This window comes from Stylophora pistillata, chromosome 5 (genome assembly GCF_964205215.1).
Source record: "Stylophora pistillata chromosome 5, jaStyPist1.2, whole genome shotgun sequence".
NCBI classification, from domain to species: domain Eukaryota; kingdom Metazoa; phylum Cnidaria; class Anthozoa; order Scleractinia; family Pocilloporidae; genus Stylophora; species Stylophora pistillata.
In genome coordinates, this window is record NC_142523.1 from 39,578,313 (window position 1) to 39,596,439 (window position 18,127).

At 37.9% G+C, this 18,127-nt stretch overlaps 4 protein-coding genes and 1 long non-coding RNA gene across 14 annotated transcripts in view; 3 read left to right on the forward strand and 2 right to left on the reverse strand.

Annotated features, from left to right (window-relative positions):
- LOC111335976 (uncharacterized) overlaps positions 1-1,093 on the reverse strand; it is a 36,199-nt gene extending 35,106 nt beyond the window's left edge. For 6 of the 7 annotated variants that reach the window (XR_016000987.1, XR_016000986.1, XR_016000985.1 and 3 more), the window contains exon 1: positions 771-1,093. This is a non-coding gene — a long non-coding RNA (uncharacterized LOC111335976). The remainder of the gene's footprint in view (positions 1-770) is intronic. The other variant, XR_002695398.2, reaches the window with a different exon arrangement.
- LOC111335972 (uncharacterized) overlaps positions 1-3,720 on the forward strand; it is a 30,527-nt gene extending 26,807 nt beyond the window's left edge. For 2 of the 4 annotated variants that reach the window (XM_022941983.2, XM_022941985.2), the window contains exons 2-5: positions 1,401-1,562; positions 1,772-1,966; positions 2,361-2,510; positions 3,064-3,720. In XM_022941983.2, the coding sequence (XP_022797718.1) occupies positions 1,401-1,562; positions 1,772-1,966; positions 2,361-2,510; positions 3,064-3,198 (642 nt within the window). In that variant the 3' untranslated portion in view covers positions 3,199-3,720. Of the gene's footprint in view, positions 1-1,232; positions 1,255-1,400; positions 1,563-1,771; positions 1,967-2,360; positions 2,511-3,063 lie in introns of those variants that run through there. The other 2 variants (XM_088759527.1, XM_088759529.1) reach the window with 2 other exon arrangements.
- Positions 3,721-5,189: 1,469 nt separating this feature from the next.
- LOC111335983 (uncharacterized) lies at positions 5,190-6,783 on the reverse strand. Its single transcript, XM_022941994.2, has one exon. It carries the CDS (start codon positions 6,582-6,584, stop codon positions 5,568-5,570), a length of 1,017 nt encoding a protein of 338 aa, XP_022797729.2. The 5' UTR covers positions 6,585-6,783; the 3' UTR covers positions 5,190-5,567.
- Positions 6,784-13,378: 6,595 nt separating this feature from the next.
- On the forward strand, positions 13,379-14,681 carry LOC148731919 (beta-3 adrenergic receptor-like). The gene has a single exon (XM_088762164.1). The coding sequence runs from the start codon at positions 13,551-13,553 to the stop codon at positions 14,493-14,495; it is 945 nt and encodes a 314-aa protein (XP_088618290.1). The 5' UTR covers positions 13,379-13,550; the 3' UTR covers positions 14,496-14,681.
- A 1,722-nt stretch (positions 14,682-16,403) lies between these two features.
- On the forward strand, positions 16,404-17,907 carry LOC111335988 (beta-3 adrenergic receptor-like). Its single transcript, XM_022942000.2, has one exon. The coding sequence runs from the start codon at positions 16,731-16,733 to the stop codon at positions 17,673-17,675; it is 945 nt and encodes a 314-aa protein (XP_022797735.2). The 5' UTR covers positions 16,404-16,730; the 3' UTR covers positions 17,676-17,907.
- Positions 17,908-18,127: the final 220 nt, after the last annotated feature.

Genomic DNA, 18,127 nt, shown 5'->3' on the forward strand with positions numbered 1-18,127 from the left:
TAAGTTATGAGTTGCTGAAGTTACATGATGTGACGTTAAGAGGCACATAAAGAACAAAGAGGTAAAGCCTGCTACCAAGGTTTTCGTAATCTTTTTCTCATTTGTTGTTGTTCTTTTTTTTTTTTTTTTTCATCTTTTATTGTCATTTTTTTCCCATCTGGAAAAAAGACATGCAGCAATGGCTCCCAAAGCAACCAATCCTGGAATGGTTATTGTTTCATAATTACAGAAATATTTCACATCGAGACCAAAGTAACAGTTCCTAAAATGTGCAAAAAAAAAAAAAAAAAAAACCAGTAGCTATTTTAAGAATGACAACAGATCGTCTATAAACTCCAATGAAACAAAACCATTTCTCGCACAAATGTTTGACTACTGAGGGTTATACTTCAACGTTCTTCCGATAGTTTTAGGGCATGAAATGAAAAATCCAAGCTTCCTGAATAAAACTTACGAGATCAGTGGAATGTTCAGCATTTCATTTCAATCCTTTACCGTCTAGAATTCTAATGAGCTAAGTATATAACGGATATTCAGGAAATCCTTCCACGATTTTTTGGAAATGTAACACAAATTTATAATCAGAGACCACGTGTTGGATCTAACGGCAATAATGCGAAATTTTTTTGCTGTTATCTGAAGGTCTAAAATCTTGAGAATACACTGCGTGATTAATAGAAGAGAAACCTTTCTACGCTTTTGTAACTCAAGTATCAATCGTTATATTATAGTAAAGTTTAGACTCTGAACATGAAATTAATATAATTTACCTGTGTACTGCTTGCGTACAACACTTCTTCTTTCATGGATATTTTCCCTAGAGAATTAACAAACACTGCAAGATCATCACTGTTTTGAATGATGCGCTACGATGTAACTCTGAGAATGGATGATTTGGTCAATGAAATAAAACCCAATATAATCGAATGGGACGTGCTGATTCGTAATTACAGCCGATTCGGACGTGATCGCCACCAGAAGTCATTTCCGTTTGACATGTGTCATTCAATTTCCGTTTCGACTTCGACTGTTACTAGCATATAATATAAAATTCCGCTCAGATTGTCGAGACAGAAAACAGTACTACCGAAAATGTTTTTTCAAAAGGACATTCCTTTCTCTGACGATCGCCATGAACGAGCGACTTCTTATAGGTCTTCCGAATATCCCTTTCATCTTTTAACGAAAGATAAATCTCATATTTACGGCCAACAAAAGAAGAAAAAACAACTAATGCCTGGGTAAAGGCTGAAGGTCATTGTCAAGCACAATTTTGCATCGCCCTTCCTTTTTTTTTTTTTCGCAGATAAATAACTGAATTATCTTATTTTGATTGACGAGCAGGTCAAGCTATGGCATACCTGAGAAGCGTCACGTTTATTTATTTCTTTTTTTCACAGATTACAACTGGATTATATTACTTTGATTCGAGAGCAAGTCAAGCCATGCCATACATGAGAAGCGTCTCGTTGCTACTCCTGGTAAATCTCTGCATAATTCTATGCGCTTCCCTTCCTTTCTCGTCCATTCAAAGAGAAGAAAAGGACAATCTTTACAATAAGGTAAACCATGACATTAACAGTTTATTTGCTTCGTATCTTTCGTTATTCATTTCAATCCATTTTTCATTGGGGCGCGGCCAGCCAGAATTGATTTCCTCGCGCATGCCCAACATTTGACCACTGTGTGGTGATGAGCTCGCATAGACAATCTATTTGGTGACGTATGAAAAGTTTTACTTGAACTGAGTAGCCTTGAACTTTTGTTAAAGGTGTTTCCGGGGGAAGAGGGAGTCTTTCAGGACTACTTTGATCGCTATCCTTGGAGGAGAAATGAACAAACAGGAAGTATCCCTTCAAGAGACAGAACGTATAACAATGAAGACACAGCGTCAAAGATTCAACTCCAACAAAGTCTCACAGACGGAGAATTAAAGAGGACTCTTATTCGAGACATACTCAACTGGGTAAGAGAAATATTTACCGCTAATATGTGCCATTGTGCTCTTGCTCTTCCCCAAGTATAACTGATCTTTCTTTGAAGCGCAAGTACTTGCTGTAAAGGTTCAGCACTTTGTATTGTTTTTATAATTACTGGTGATGAGAGTCAAATGCAAACGGTCTATCTGTTTTGTGTTTCACTCGTGTGATCAATACCTCGTCTGTGTACCCTTAAGCTTGTAATTGTTGCATATCATATCTGCCTTTTGACAGAGGAGCATGAAAGTTGCAGCGCGAGGGAATTTGCAATGTGCTTAAACTTGTTCCTGTTTAATTTATTTTTGGATTTTTCAAACGATCCTGAACAAGCCCTTTGGTGTTTCGACAATACTCTCAAAAAATATTTGCGCATCGATTTAGGAGGCGAGGAAAAAAGAAAATTTACTCCAGAATGGGGACACTTTCGAAAAACGAGAGCCGCAGAAGCGGAAATGCCGAGTATCCCCTGGGTTTATGGGTTGTCGAAGAAAGCAGACACAGAAAGATGATGAGGCCAAAAGCAAAGACATGGTACGTTATTGCTTCCTTGTTTGACATTAAGGCTTCTTTTCACACTTTCTGGTCGCAGCAGTAAGATGGACTAGTGCAGTTTGCGGTCGTTCTTTACACAGCTAATGGTTTTAGATAGCAGAGTCATTTTCAAAGTGTCGAAAGAAATCCAGGATGTTCTGGTTTTGCCTTACTTCGGTCTGTGATTGGTCAGACGCCAAAGGAAAACAATCGTGATTGGTCGCCCGCGTTTTCCCGCGCTTTTGGTGGTTTGCCTGTTTTTTCTTTGAGTCCCCTTGGCTAATGATGACGCGAACCTTCAATTATTATGATTGGCTGTTGTGATTTCTTTCGTTTTGTTTTTATGACAGTCATTTGAAAATGTTCTCATGGAAGAAATTATAAAACAATTGTTTCATGCGTAGGAAGATATGAAGCACTTCGGAAGAGCACTCAAGAAGCGAGTTTCAAAGAAGCGTTTCCTTTGGTATCAAGACTCTATGGAGAGTTCATTTCCAAAGCTCGAACCACTGTTGTACAAAAAGTAATAAAAATAATGTTAAATCTGTCTTAGGACCCTTTCATCAGAGACCTTGGAGCCAGCCTGAATGACGAACAGGACGCAGATCGGATCAAACAATACGACGCGGAGATAGATAGAACCTTAAGGGAACTGGAACTAGAAATGCATGGTCGTAAACTGATGTAAAATACCAGAATATTTGCAAAATCTCTTTAAAACTCAAATTCGAAACTTAATGTCTAAGTATGGGGGGAACTCACGAAGTTCTGACACTATGCTAATTCTGCGGGCTCAGTAAACCTCAATTAGTTTTAATGTGCTTGTCTACCCTGCAAATAATATTGGCTTACACATGAGACTATCCTCATAGCTTATACATGAGCTGTAAAAATAGACATGAATGGAACGGCAATGAGTTTCACGTTTTGTGATCGAGGAATGGAAGAAGTTGCAAACCAACGATTCATTGATTCATGTACTTGTATCTTCTTCGAGGTTTTTCAGTTTGTCGAAGTAGGAGCACGATAGGTTCCTTTGTTCAACCAGGGTGTCTTTTTCTCTCAGTGTTGGAATAGGAATTAACAATGTGTACTAGAGCTTTCATAATGCTGTTAAAATCCTGCCAAATAATTTTTGTCAAATAACTGTAACTCAATTTCATTATTTGTTTACGAGTTGAATTCGTGTTAAAATAAAGATGAATCTCTCCTTATGTCTAAGAAGTTTTTCTTTTCGTATACTAGGTAGCAACAATTGATTCTTTGCTAAAATCAGTCTCTTAGTGAAGACATTTTGAGGACTGTCCTTCCCTTCTCGGCTTTTCTTTTGACCAGGAAACTGAACTCTTAAAAGATTTGAAAGAAATTTTACAGCCTGTATTAAATTTTATGTTAGATTTGACCTGGCGTAACAATAGCGAATAACAGACATGGGCGCACACAGTTATGGCACTAAGCAATGCTGGTTGTTGTATCCAATTAATCCTTTCTTGAGACAAATCAAATATGTAACAAATGCAAATTATCGAGAGGCTGAAACGGGAAGACTCTAATCGACTATAGGCGCTCCAAGACACTTGTTTTTTCGCCCATGGGAGGGTTTGAGACAAGACGGGGCAAAAATTATCCGGGGGTCTGACACTAATAGAATGCTCGCTGGCTAGCTTTGATCAAGGTCTCATACACTCCGCAGCCTGAGAAACGCTCGTGCCCAGGCTCTAAGTACCAAAGCCTGCTTACAGGCTAAGAAAATCTGGTAAAAATTAGGTGCCACGTTGGATTAAAAATAATCATTGTATTTTACCAAATGGCTCACCACGATCGATAAGCATTTGACAATTGATGCCGTTGATACTTATTAATTTTTCTATAAATGAACAAACTTTTTCATCTTCGAGGCGAAGGTTCGTAAATCTTTGAAAAGTTTCCACAAAACGTATCTCCCCTTCTTACTCTGTGCGCATGCGCGATTCTCTTTACTGCTGTCATGCAATGAGGTGTGAACTCTCTTGTTTTTCGTTTAACTGATATTTTTGCCTCTGGCTTAAATTTGGATTTTTCTTGATTTTTGAGATTTCCTCCAAGCATAAAGTTCGAATATTTCAAGTAATGACTAAATTCATTCCACAAAATTTTGAAGCATTTCTTCCTTCGCCCATGGAAACAGCCTTTGGTGGATTTTTTTTTTTTTTAAAAAGTGAACACCAAGCTGAAAAAATACTCTTTTTGGTAATAATTTCACTTACATCAAAACTGATACTTTAGGTCCTTGATATTGATTATTGTGTCCATGTGAAAAAAACGAATGTCATCGAATCGAATGAGACACAGAAAAACAAATCTTACTCGGCGTGAATATTAGATTTCCTCCTGTGAAATTAATTTAATTAATTTAAGTAATTGCCAAGCCTTTGATTCAGAGTGAGGCTAAAGGTGACCTTGTTGTGATAGAGACCTGTATCTAGTTAGCATGGTAACAAAGTGATTTACATTTGAAAGGCAGCAAGGTTTGTATCATAACAAGGTCACCCCTAGCCTCACTCCCATTCAAAAGCTTGGCAACCAAGCACACAACTGTTGAGATATTGCGTCTGAAATCGGTGAGATTTCGTATAACGACTCTTGCCATTGAACTAGGCTCTGGTGGCCTTAAATGCCAACGAAAACTCATACGCCCTCGAGGCTCAACTAATTTTTAATAAAGAAAGGACATCATTCATATTGTGTACAAAATGGAATTGTATTTCCGCTCGAGTAACTCTAAACAAGAGAATATTTTGATAACGTTTACGATTTGGATCACATGATGTTGAAAAGGTTCTGTTCATGATTCCAGTGAAAGATCTCCTTATTTGTGTCACTTTATTCAAGATTCTTCCAAGTGACTGAGGTTTCAATAGTCTTTAGTGTCTCTTTCTTAAACAGCTACCAAATATCTCGGCATAAATTGGCTGTATTTTCACGATCATGTTAATGAAGTGTTTGTGACCTTTTAAAAGTATAATTAGCAAAATAAAATTAAACAGCACTTCCACGACTAAACAGTCGAATTGTCGTTTAACTCAGAACAATTATTTCCTCAGGGTCTTCCCTGTCTTGCACAAGTCTTGAACGGACTCTTTCGTCTCTGTGCGTTCTCTTAACAGACGACGAAATGCTAGAAACATCGTCCAAGTGGCTCGATTGTGTTGACTGGATCACACTTCCAGACTCCTCCGTGTTCGACGGAGTGTGACCATTCGAAGTTAATACCGGCTGAGGTTCCTCTTCGTCCTCTTTGACACAACAATCGAAGTTTACCCTGATGAAATTTAAGATTATCACCAATAAATTTTTAAACGCAAAAACCGAACCTCCAGTTTTGTATGTATAGTGAAGCACCAGGCGTATTATAAGAAATGGTAGATTGACAACAATCGATTGTAACAGTGTATATGTAGTGAAAATTCTCGCTTGTGATTGATTAGTATCATCTGTGTTCCGAAGTGCCTCCCTCACTGGTACGGCAAAACTGAAAGTAAGAATTATCATACTTAAAACGGAAAACGCAAATATGCAATAGTCGATATCACTCGGTAAAACTTCGTTTTTTCTCGGATCGATAATGGCGTCCAGAAGATTTACAACGTCAAATATGTCGATGATAACCGGCCAGTTTATGTTCATATGAAAGCTGGGTTCAAAGCCGTCAGCATCCAACAACATATACACCAACACGGTAGCGCAGAAAGGATATTTCACAGTGCCATGATCGAGTCCAGAAGAATCGACGTTGATTTTGGACATCAATGTTCCCAGAATCCATCCACCGTGAATGCAGAGAGGTAGAATGTACAAGAACCATACTCCAGCTGCCACCTCGCGTTGTCGATTGTTCATTTGTCCTTTAGCCCATAGAAGCAATGTAGGGACATAAGCAAGGGTGAAAGCTTGGAATGAAGATTCCTTCTCATACGACACCAGATACTGGTTGAGCACCAAAACCTGAACAAGTATAATGGAGACGAAAAGACATCTTCCAATCCACTTGAAGAGAACAGAACGTTCGATTTTGAGTTTTACATGTTTACACATTGTGCTGTGTTTACAAAAGACAGGATCAGACGTTTAAGAAGATAAACAACGAACATCACTTTTGGCCCAGAGTTCATTGCAGCATTCTTATGTAAATAGTAAGGCATGCCAAGAGATCGGAAAATTGCTTATAAATTAAGAGATTATGTTGTCAAGTTACAGTGTGATTTAGTGAGAGGTTGATAAGAACTCAGTTGTTTAAGCCATCAGTGAAAGAATTGATTAGAATTTCAATTACCTTTAGCTTCAAAAGGCAAATGATTAAAGGACCCGCGAAAGCGGGTTATCCATCATGACTTCCTTTAGAATAGATTGTACAGCAAAACGAACAGAATGTCAAATTGGTGTGAAAGGTCGAAAGAAGCAAATAACAGACTGAAAATAAATGGCATAATTTCATAACTTTGTAGATTGTCTCATAGATTACAGTTTTTAAAGTACACGTTTATGGTGACAATTCATAATGTAAATCTCTTACCCCAATAGATTATGATGTTGAATTGATGTGCAGTATTTACATGATTTTTATTGTCTCAAAATCGATTGAATTTTGAAACAATAGCTTGGATGCAAGTGACTGTCCAATTAAATCCAGAAAGAGATGATAAATGCTGTCCAGAACCGAATAATCTCCATTCTTTCATGACATTGTTTATCAGCTTGGCTTCCAGCTACGTAGGTTTTTTTTCCTGTAGAATGCGAAACTTATCTTTTCAATCATCCACAAGTCTCAACGGTAGAGGCCACGAAAGGACAATGTCTTTCTCTCAGGTTGCTTCTCTAAGATCAGTGATCAGTACACATTCTATTGTCTGGTATATCAAACAGAATGAGTTGTCTCATATACAAAGTTCACAAATCTCCTTTCTTCTTTTTATTTTGACACATTGTTCCTCCTTTGTCCTGATCCTTCAAACGCGCAGAAATGTTTGCATATTTCTCGCATGATTTTGTTTGTTCCTGGGTTACGCTGGACGAATTCGGTGCCTTCTCCACGTTTCTAACTTTTGAAAAACGTGGGAAAGCATATTAGATTGTTAGCTGAGTCTCAAGTGCGCCAGGCCAGAACTTCACTTCTTTTTAGAGAATCGAGAAAATTCTAAGGTCAAGTTAACTGACTTTGTTTATCTCGGAATTCAATTCCCTTTGTTGTTCGCAAGAGCCTTTAAACAGATAAAGTAAAATGAAATGTTTCAATTATTTGCAATTAGGAAATTTCATCAGGAACCACATCAGTGTAGCCATAAGAAGTGTTGTTCAGTTTGCACACTGCATCACACCCTGCCCAGTAAAACATTCAAAATTATTTCCGTATGAAATCAGACTCGGTTGTTGCTATGGTTTGCTAACATGGTCGCTTCTAAAAAATATCCCCGTCAACTGCTGAAAATTGAGATCTATTACGCCGGCAGTCAACTACAGTTTCTCTGGTGATCGACTAAGACATTAACTCATCGTTTCTGACCCCATATCATCTGTGCGGGTAACTTACCCATGAATTCAAGATAACAAGGAAGCAGGCCCCATCTTTTACAATAATAAATGTTTGGACTGATATTTGACCACTCTGGCATTTTTTAATACCAAGTGTTAATAAAAACAACTCCGGAAGAAGGATCAGTAAAAGGGAGAGATTTCAGGTTAGACAGTTTTCACGTGATGGAGGCTGATAGATTCCAGAATTATAACCAATCAACTCAAAGTAGAGTTCTAGTCTTCTTTCTAAAATAAAGAAATTTGGAATTACTTGAGGTTAAAGTTTTCCCTGTGGGGGTTGAAAAGTACGAAAGATATTTTTCTCATAAGTATACTATAAGTATACTATAATGATATAACAATGGCATGAACCAGCCCGCCGGTGTCACTAACATCCTCTATTGGAGACAGCTCATTAATTTATAAAATGAAATTCATAGTTTAATAAATGACATATACAGAGTATAGACAACAAGAAAAGGAACTGAATATATTTACTTTTTCTTTTTTTTTTTCTTTTCTTTTTTTTTTTTTTTTTTTTTTACGAAAAGGACGAAGATAAAACAAGGTTCAGCCAAATATTCAATGACATCTCTTAATATCCTTCACACACATCTTGGAAATATCTAAATATCAGAAGAATATTCCAAATACTCTTAGAAAGACCTACTCTGAAGTATTGACCATGCATCAAAAGCCAATAATTAAATTTGCATTTGATACAATTTAAAGAGCGACTAAGTTAAATCTTACGTCACCTTTATTTACCCTCTTACAATTCGTCAACTCTTTCATTTTCTTTCTATTGAAAGATTATTTTGCGGAAAACTGATCCTAAGCAACAGAGAGCTGTGTTTGTTGAGTTTCAAGTTGAACTGTCGTTCATCTTCGAAAAGCGAAAAAAAAAGATCAAGTAAAACTAGAGCTGCATGGGCTCACGAATCGTTTGGTTTTAAGTGTCCCTGTCCGAGAAAGTATTCCAAGGGCCAAGAGTGGTGGTCAACCGATTTGGCTGAAACTTGGCACAAACGTCGAGTGTGATAAGATGTATCAAAAGCCACTTTGGCTCACTTCTCTGACTGTTTGTTCTGGAGTTTCAGAGGGGGTTCCATTTGTGGCCTATGGAGCACCAAAAATTCATTCTTCTATTCATACCTTCTACCCTGGGGTTAAAGTTAGGTCAAATTTGAGGTCAAAATCACTACCCAAAATTGCTATTTTTCAAAAAACCATAACATTCACCTGCCTTCTTGCATAACTTTCAAACCAAATCCATTATGTACAGTGACCCATTTATCAAAATCAGTTGAGAAAAATTTGGCTTATTGAGGTTTGTTGGGTTTTTGGCACAAACTCTCCATGCCCCTCTAACAGGGTCGTAACGAGGTATATTTTTTCGTAACTGATCCCACGAGATTTTCTCCTCATAGTTTTGCCTCGATCAGTTCATAAAAACTTGATAGCTAATCGACAATAATCGTGCCCGTGGAAGATAGAGCTATCTATAATTTCTTTTAAAAGGAAAACATTGTTCCCAAAGTTCGTTATTAATTATAACTATCCAAAGCATTAGATGCCTACCTAAATTAACTCGATTGATCTCCATTTCTCCTGTTCGACTTCATCCATCGTAGACCTTAACGCCTCACAATGAGCGCTTGAAAGGACACTGCACTAATTGTAAGTATTTTTAGGTGCTCAAATAATGAAGGACTGAAAACTTGCGTGATTCTATCTAATTCATGGGCATGCAGTAATTTACAAATCGCTGTTCATTCTTGCAATGTAGGGGAATTGTGTAGGACGATCATTATTGGTTGAAAAAAGGATCACTATTTATATCTTATTAGACGTTTTGTTGTGTAGTATCGCTGAGTATTTTTACGAGTTGTGTCGTTGGTTAAGGCCGGTTAAGGTCACTCTATTTTCAATTAAAAAAAACGTTGAGCCCGTAGGGCGAGTCAAAATACAAATAACGAGTAAAAATACTCAGCGATACTACACAACAAAACGTCTAATAAGTTATTTATTATCCAACACGCCAAACTGTTGTTTCAGCAGGCGAATTTCGCGGATATTTATATACTGGGAGTGCGTGACAGAAGTTTGCGAAGCGGAACGGAATTAACTCGTTGTTGTGTTGCTGTTTCTATTTTCTTCATTAAATGAAGAAATTTTCTGGTCGTCAAGCTTTTTTTCTTCGTTCGATTCATCAAATGAACTTAGATCTATATTTGCCAGCCATTCTGACTCTTCGTCGTCGGAAATATGATTCAAATTGACCGCCACTTTTTTTCTTTTTTCGTAACTACAACCAATTCTTCGCTTGCGCGATGCGAGAAAACCTGTTTAACCGGTACTACAATAGACGAGTACAAATACCGCGTGATATTTGTACTCGTCTATGGCGTTATTCGTACTCGTCTAGGTGTAGTTGGATAATAATGTAAAATATTTTACAATTACTCGGTAAGGGACTGGAGGCGAACACGAACAGCAATGTATATTTTACTGGCTATGAGATAAATAATTGTTTTAGTATATACCACGACAGTGAATTGCAGGAGATTCCTCGTATAAATAACGTTTTACGAAATTTATCGTTCAGTACTCAATCATGACTTGATACTTAAAAGAAATCGAGTACATTGCACATTACTTCAAAGGATTGTCTTTTTTTTCGTAATATATCTTAGGGATTATTGAAAAAAAAACACAAATTTATTTCTGGTAATGTTAAACAACGCGCGGTGGCCTCGTGGTTAGTGCGCTCGTCCGCAGATCGAGGAGCCTGGCCGGGGACACTGTGTTGTGTTCTTGGGCGAGACACTTTACTCTCACAGTGCCTCTCTCCACCCAGGAGCATAAATGGGTACCGGTGAATTGTTGGGGAAACCTAACAAACTGCGGGGGAATGAGCTCGATGGCTATGGGCCAGTCGGCTCCAAGGCTTCACAATTCTTCGAACGTTAAGCGAAATGTAATGTGGTCTAGGACATATATGTAGTTCCACACAGAATAATGGACCGATCATGTCTGAGAAAAACCCAAGCAAGTGGTCAAGTTTTGCGTTTCAAGCTGAAGTGGGATGAGCGAAGCGCGCAATTTAGCCATCATTGCTACGATGAAGGTCATCGCGAAGAATTGCCAGGAAAAAGGGCTCCAAATATTGCTTCCAGTTGTGCTTCAGAGCAACCACATCTCCCTTTGAAAAGAGTACCGGACGAGTTTCAACTGCCGGTGTTGCATGCTGTCCATCGTTCAAGACTTGAAGTTCCTCGAGCATGTCAACAACATTGTCTGTTTGAGGTGAAATAACTCGTCGGATCATGGTTAAAGCCAGCGGTAGACTTCCGGCTCTTTCTTTCGTCTTGTCTCTGACTCTTTGTTGGCTAACGCCTTGTCCGAATTCCTTAGCAAAGAGCCTTAAATCTCTTGATTATTGTTTTAAAATGTCCTTCTCTTTCGCGCTGTCTTCTCGCGCAACTGTGTCTTGCCCAGTGATCTTTGCACGTTCATAAAGCCACTCAGGTTCCTTTTTGCGTAGATCATCTTTTAACAATCGTTTTATTCAGAGCTTAATGGTTAAGGCCGGTTAAGGTCACTCTATTTTCAATTAAAAAAAACGGCCTAAAAAAATATGGAGACTTTGCATGCTTGGAGTATGCAATATTTAGGGAAATATGTAGGGAAATATGGCCTAACAAACAGAGATCCGAGAAAATTCAATCATCTTTAAAAAATGTTGTCATATCTAGGTCAGAACATTATCATTTGTGCTCTATGATGGGTACTAGGTTTTCATGGGAAAAAAAATTACCTTTATTTTGCAAAACCGCTAGGTGTTTGCAGTGCTAATCAAAGGGCTTCTTAGAGTAATTATAAGCTATGAATCGAAGTATTTCTAGATAATAACATTAATTTCGCTTTAATGTTTCATTTTCACCCACCAAATTCAAAATAAAGGCTTTTATTTGTTTATAGCATGAATTATGCTCAAAATTCCATTTTGCTTGGCCTTAAGAGGGGCATGGAGAGTTTGTGCCAAAAACCCAACAAACCTCAAAAAGCCATATTTTTCTCAACTGATTTTGATAAATGGGTCACTAAAGTACATACGTACTGGATTTGGTACGAAAGTTATGCAAGAAGGCAGGTGAATGTTATGGTTTTTTGAAAAATAGCAATTTTGGGTAGTGATTTTTACGTCCAATTTGACCTAGCTTTAGCCCCAGGCCCCTCTCAGTCTAATCGCTTGAGAACAAAGCTCCACTATAGCAGAGTCCACGGTCAAATTCATTTGGCAGCACAATTTACCAATGGAGTTTTATAGCACTTTTAAAATGCCAACTAGAAGGATGAATTTTTGGTGCTCCATAGGCCACAAATGGGACCCGCCCTGAAACTCCAGAACAAACAGTCAGAGAAGTGAGCCAAAGTGGCTTTTGAAATATCTATCACACTCAACTTTTGTGTCAAGTTTCAGCCAAATCGGTTGACCGCCACTTTTGGCCCCCGGAACACTTTCTCAGACAGGGACACTTAAAGTTCCATTTACTCGAAATTTCGAGAATAGCACTGAAAACTTCCAGAACGAGTCAATTGTCACGGAAAGATGTTTTAAATTAATGTTTGACAGAATGTAAGAAATCTGAATACTCCGTAACGATTCAATTCATTCATAGCTGGAAACAGTTCCCCTTCGCTCTAACCGGCTATCTCCAGGGCGCTAAAAAAAACATCTTCCCCCCTTCGCAGTCGAACAATTTTTGCATGGCGAGCAAAGGATGGAAGATTGAAATAATGAGTGTGACATGGCAATCGTAATTATCATGAGAATCCCACACTTCAGCTTTATTTGTAATGCCTAGACAAATATGAAATATCATTAACATAGTACGTTAATTTTCTTTCAGCTTCTAGAACGATAAACTCGTTTCTCGAGCCCTTTTGATATAAATATAATGTTGACCTCGTGCAAAGGCAAGAAAAGTATAGAAACTACTATAATGACAGTGAATCCAAAAGGTAAGGTGAAGGCGAGATACCCCGCTTAAATGATAGATAAAGACAAAAAAGAGTCCTAAGTGGCTCATTTACATTATCCAAGTCATGGTATTTAATCAAACTGGCATCGCACATGACACCTACATCAATTTCTCACTAAAATGTCAAAAGAGGGCCTTCAAAGGCTGCGGAGATGTCAAGGAAGAAGAGGCATTGGCGTAAAAAGTGACGTTTTCACGGGCAATACAGGACACAGGAACTGTTCATTTCCCTGGCAGCTGGCACATTTGTAATTTGCAACAAGTATGGAATACAAATGCCTTCTTTTGATAAGTTCATTGGAATAATTGAGTACTCTTAATTGTTAGGCACCTCTGTGCACGACTTCAGAAACGAGAAAGCTCTAAAAAAAAAAAACACAGAAGAAACCTCTCCTTGGGCACCTCATTGACGAGAACAATTCAGAATTCAAGTTTTCGCACAATGGCAGAGAATTTCACAAATATTCTACAACCACCATATCTCGACCCTGAAATCCCAATTGCCTTTTACTTGGCTTCCATCGCTATAAATGCTGTTTCTTCGATGGTAACAATAATCGGCAACGTACTTATCATGGTCGCGTTACGCAAGATCCCTTTGACACAACTCCATGCCGTATTCAAGATATTCCTGTTTAACCTGGCTTTGGCCGACTTGGGAGTCGGAGTCATTGTGCAACCCTTGTACATTTCAACTGTTCTTACAGCACTCAGTGGCTGTGTCAACGCTGCGCGCATTCTCCGAGCGATGTATTACCTAAGCAACTTCTATCTGCCCAATATGTCTTTGGTTCTTCTCACGGCCATAGCGATCGATCGATTCCTTGCCATGCATTTCCGCACGCGATACCGCAATCTGGTGAGGGGCAAAAAAGTTACAGCAACCCTTTCACTCATTTGGCTTCTGTCCCTCGCTAGCACTTCGGTCATCGTTTACGACAGTACGATATACAACACCAACGCTAACTGTGCTTTGGCATTGTGTTTATCGACAATAACATTTTGTTATCTTAAGATTTATCTAACACTCAAACGACATGAAAAAACCATACGAGAAGTCCCACCACCTCAACCTATACAAGCAAACTGTCCAGCAGAAACAGTTGGGACAACAAATCGTTTTCATTTTTTGCGTTACAAGCGCTCTGTGTATAACATGATGTATGTCTATGTCGCCTTTGTTCTCTGCTACCTGCCATTTTTTTGCATTTTAATCGTGATTCATGTACGGGGAATGGATAGGGCAGCTAGGCGGTCTCGCTTTTTTGGAGTTACTTTGATATTACTCAACTCCTCTGTCAATCCAATTGTATACTGTTTGAAAATACGCGAGATCAGGCGTGCGGTATCAAGAACACTCAAGGAAATATTCGGTAGACAACATTAACGACGCCCTTTTTCGATTTCACATATTTCTGACTGGTAAATAAACACTTCGGGCTGATGAAGACATAATGAACAGAAGGCCTTAATGGAGAGCGATGGCTTTTACGGCTTACGGTTAAAAAAATTGCTATTTTACGGTTAATAGTTAATTTTCTGTTGCGGTTAAAATAAAATTTTTAACGGTTAACCTTTTTTAATGACTCAGTAGAGATTAAAATGTCAATTTCTCCGCCATACGACTAAAATTATTTTTTATCGTTTTACGGCTATCAGTTTACTCTATTGAGACCCTCTGACTACGAGATAAAAAGCCAGCCACTTTGACATATATTTTTCGCTATTTTGCTTGCCACCACATTATCACCTCCCGGTCTTTATAATAGTCTCAAACTAGGGTTGGACATAACAGTGTAAGTGGCTATAACTCTGTGATGAAACAATATCATACAAGCGAAATTGGTCATCGATTATGTAATTTGAGTAATTATGTAATTACTTAAATGGGACAGTGACTAACATGAAAGCTACAGCTACTGTGGTCACTGTGCACACATATACAAACCTGCATGATATCTACTTCTCATTATCTTTTTCACCTAGTTCTATAAGTCATCTTATACTGTATTAATTTGAATAGTGCGAAATAAAACTTGGAACTTGGAACAAGGTGTTGCTAAAGCTGACCTTTTGAAAATTAGCCCTAGCTTATTCCCTCTAACAAAGGGCTAATGCTCTAAACCTTGGCTTTAGAAATACCTTATAGTTTCCAGTTTACCTTATCAACTCAGTTGATAAAACCAAATTATCTTGTAATACCCCCACAGATGCTATAATGATATAATTATATCAGTTTAATTGGATAAGTGCATATCAAGAAATGAAACTTTGATGAATAACTTTTATTTTCCTCTGGATCAGTTTAAATGATGTGAATGGTAATATGTGAATTATCCCTTATAACAGACGACCAACTGTAATAATACATTTTATTTCAAGAGGGTAGCACAAAATAGTTACAGAAACTAGTCAACTCATGGCCCTCTATCTAAAATTAAAATTACAACAACCTATTTCAAATATACCCCCAAACAGCATCATCTTTTAACCTTTTTTAGGGTTTAAAAACCCTACAAGTGACAAGAATCTAATTTCTCCTTATAGTCAAACTGCTCGTGAGAATAAAGGATCACAACAATAAAGGAAATGCTCATCAATCTAAGGAGCATTTATTGTTAGACAAAATCTCTATGTCGGTACCAGAGGACTGAACTGAACTGAACACTTTATTTAAACACGATGGAGTATTTTAAAGCAGAGCTGGTGGAGTCGTGTATTTAGGAAGAATTAAGTTTAAATAAATATATGCTATGTGCCAAGGAAATGTATAGAAAAGGAAATGTACAGAAAAGAGTATTTAGAAGAGGCATTGGCGTAAAAAGTGACGTTTTCACGGGCAATACAGGACACAGGAACTGTTCATTTCCCTGGCAGCTGGCACATTTGTAATTTGCAACAAGTATGGAATACAAATGCCTTCTTTTGATAAGTTCATTCGCATTAAAATGGGTTTGGCGACAATACAATCTGGCGAAATCAGATTCTACTGCTTTGTAATTAAGACAACTGTTTTCAAATATTGTTGCCAAATCCCCTAAATAAAGTCGTTGCTATAACTTTCGAAACTAGAATGGAGTTTTACTTCTTTATACAGAGAATAGTTTAAGTTAGAAAATTTGATGGGAAAAAAATTCATAAAATAATTCACGAATTGAACGTGACTAGTTTTTTTTTATAAATGAGGTATAGTCTCTTTACAAATCTACCTAAAATAAATCTTCATCATAGAACAAATAAACTATGATAAGTAATAATTTTCAAATTCCTAATAATGGTATAAAAACATGGGAGAAGACTAATCTGTAAAACGGCATTACATCGCAAATCCTTCACAGAGACTTTTACGAGAAAGAACATCACTCTTCCACTATTCGTTTCTGGATAAAAAACGTGAGCTGCATAATAATGTACAGTATAGATTAATACAGGTAAGTATAAGTTTTCTCACGTATGTTTAAGCAGGTGGTCAAATACGATTTTTGTGATGAGTACTCTTAATTGTTAGGCACCTCTGTGCACGACTTCAGAAACGAGAAAGCTCTAAAAAAAAAAACACAGAAGAAACCTCTCCTTGGGCACCTCATTGACGAGAACAATTCAGAATTCAAGTTTTCGCACAATGGCAGAGAATTTCACAAATATTCTACAACCACCATATCTCGACCCTGAAATCCCAATTGCCTTTTACTTGGCTTCCATCGCTATAAATGCTGTTTCTTCGATGGTAACAATAATCGGCAACGTACTTATCATGGTCGCGTTACGCAAGATCCCTTTGACACAACTCCATACCGTATTCAAGATATTCCTGTTTAACCTGGCTTTGGCCGACTTGGGAGTCGGAATCATTGTGCAACCCTTGTACATTTCAACTGTTCTTACAGCACTCAGTGGCTGTGTCAACGCTGCGCGCATTCTCCGAGCGATGTATTACCTAAGCAACTTCTATCTGTCCAATATGTCTTTGGTTCTTCTCACGGCCATAGCGATCGATCGATTCCTTGCCATGCATTTCCGCACGCGATACCGCAATCTGGTGAGGGGCAAAAAAGTTACAGCAACCCTTACACTCATTTGGCTTCTGTCCCTCGCTAGCACTTCGGTCATCGTTTACGACAGTACGATATACAACACCAACGCTAACTGTGCTTTGGCATTGTGTTTATCGACAATAACATTTTGTTATCTTAAGATTTATCTAACACTCAAACGACATGAAAAAACCATACGAGAAGTCCCACCACCTCAACCTATACAAGCAAACTGTCCAGCAGAAACAGTTGGGACAACAAATCGTTTTCATTTTTTGCGTTACAAGCGCTCTGTGTATAACATGATGTATGTTTATGTCGCCTTTGTTCTCTGCTACCTGCCATTTTTTTGCATTTTAATCGTGATTCATGTACGGGGAATGGATAGGGCAGCTAGGCGGTCTCGCTTTTTTGGAGTTACTTTGATATTACTCAACTCCTCTGTCAATCCAATTGTATACTGTTTGAAAATACGCGAGATCAGGCGTGCGGTATCAAGAACACTCAAGGAAATATTCGGTAGACAACATTAACGACGCCCTTTTTCGATTTCATATATTTCTGACTGGTAAATAAACACTTCGGGCTGATGAAGACATAATGAACAGAAGGCCTTAATGGAGAGCGATGGCTTTTACGGCTTACGGTTAAAAAATTGCTATTTTACGGTTAATAGTTAATTTTCTGTTGCGGTTAAAATAAAATTTTTAACGGTTAACCTTTTTTAATGACTCAGTAGAGATTAAAATGTCAATTTCTCCGCCATACGACTAAAATTATTTTTTATCGTTTTACGGCTATCAGTTTACTCTATTGAGACCCTCTGACTACGAGATAAAAAGCCAGCCACTTTGACATATATTTTTCGCTATTTTGCTTGCCACCACAGTATCGCAACCACATTATCACCTCCCGGTCTTTATAATAGTCTCAAACGAGGGTTGGACATAACAAAATAGCAATTTTGGGTAGTGATTTTGACCTC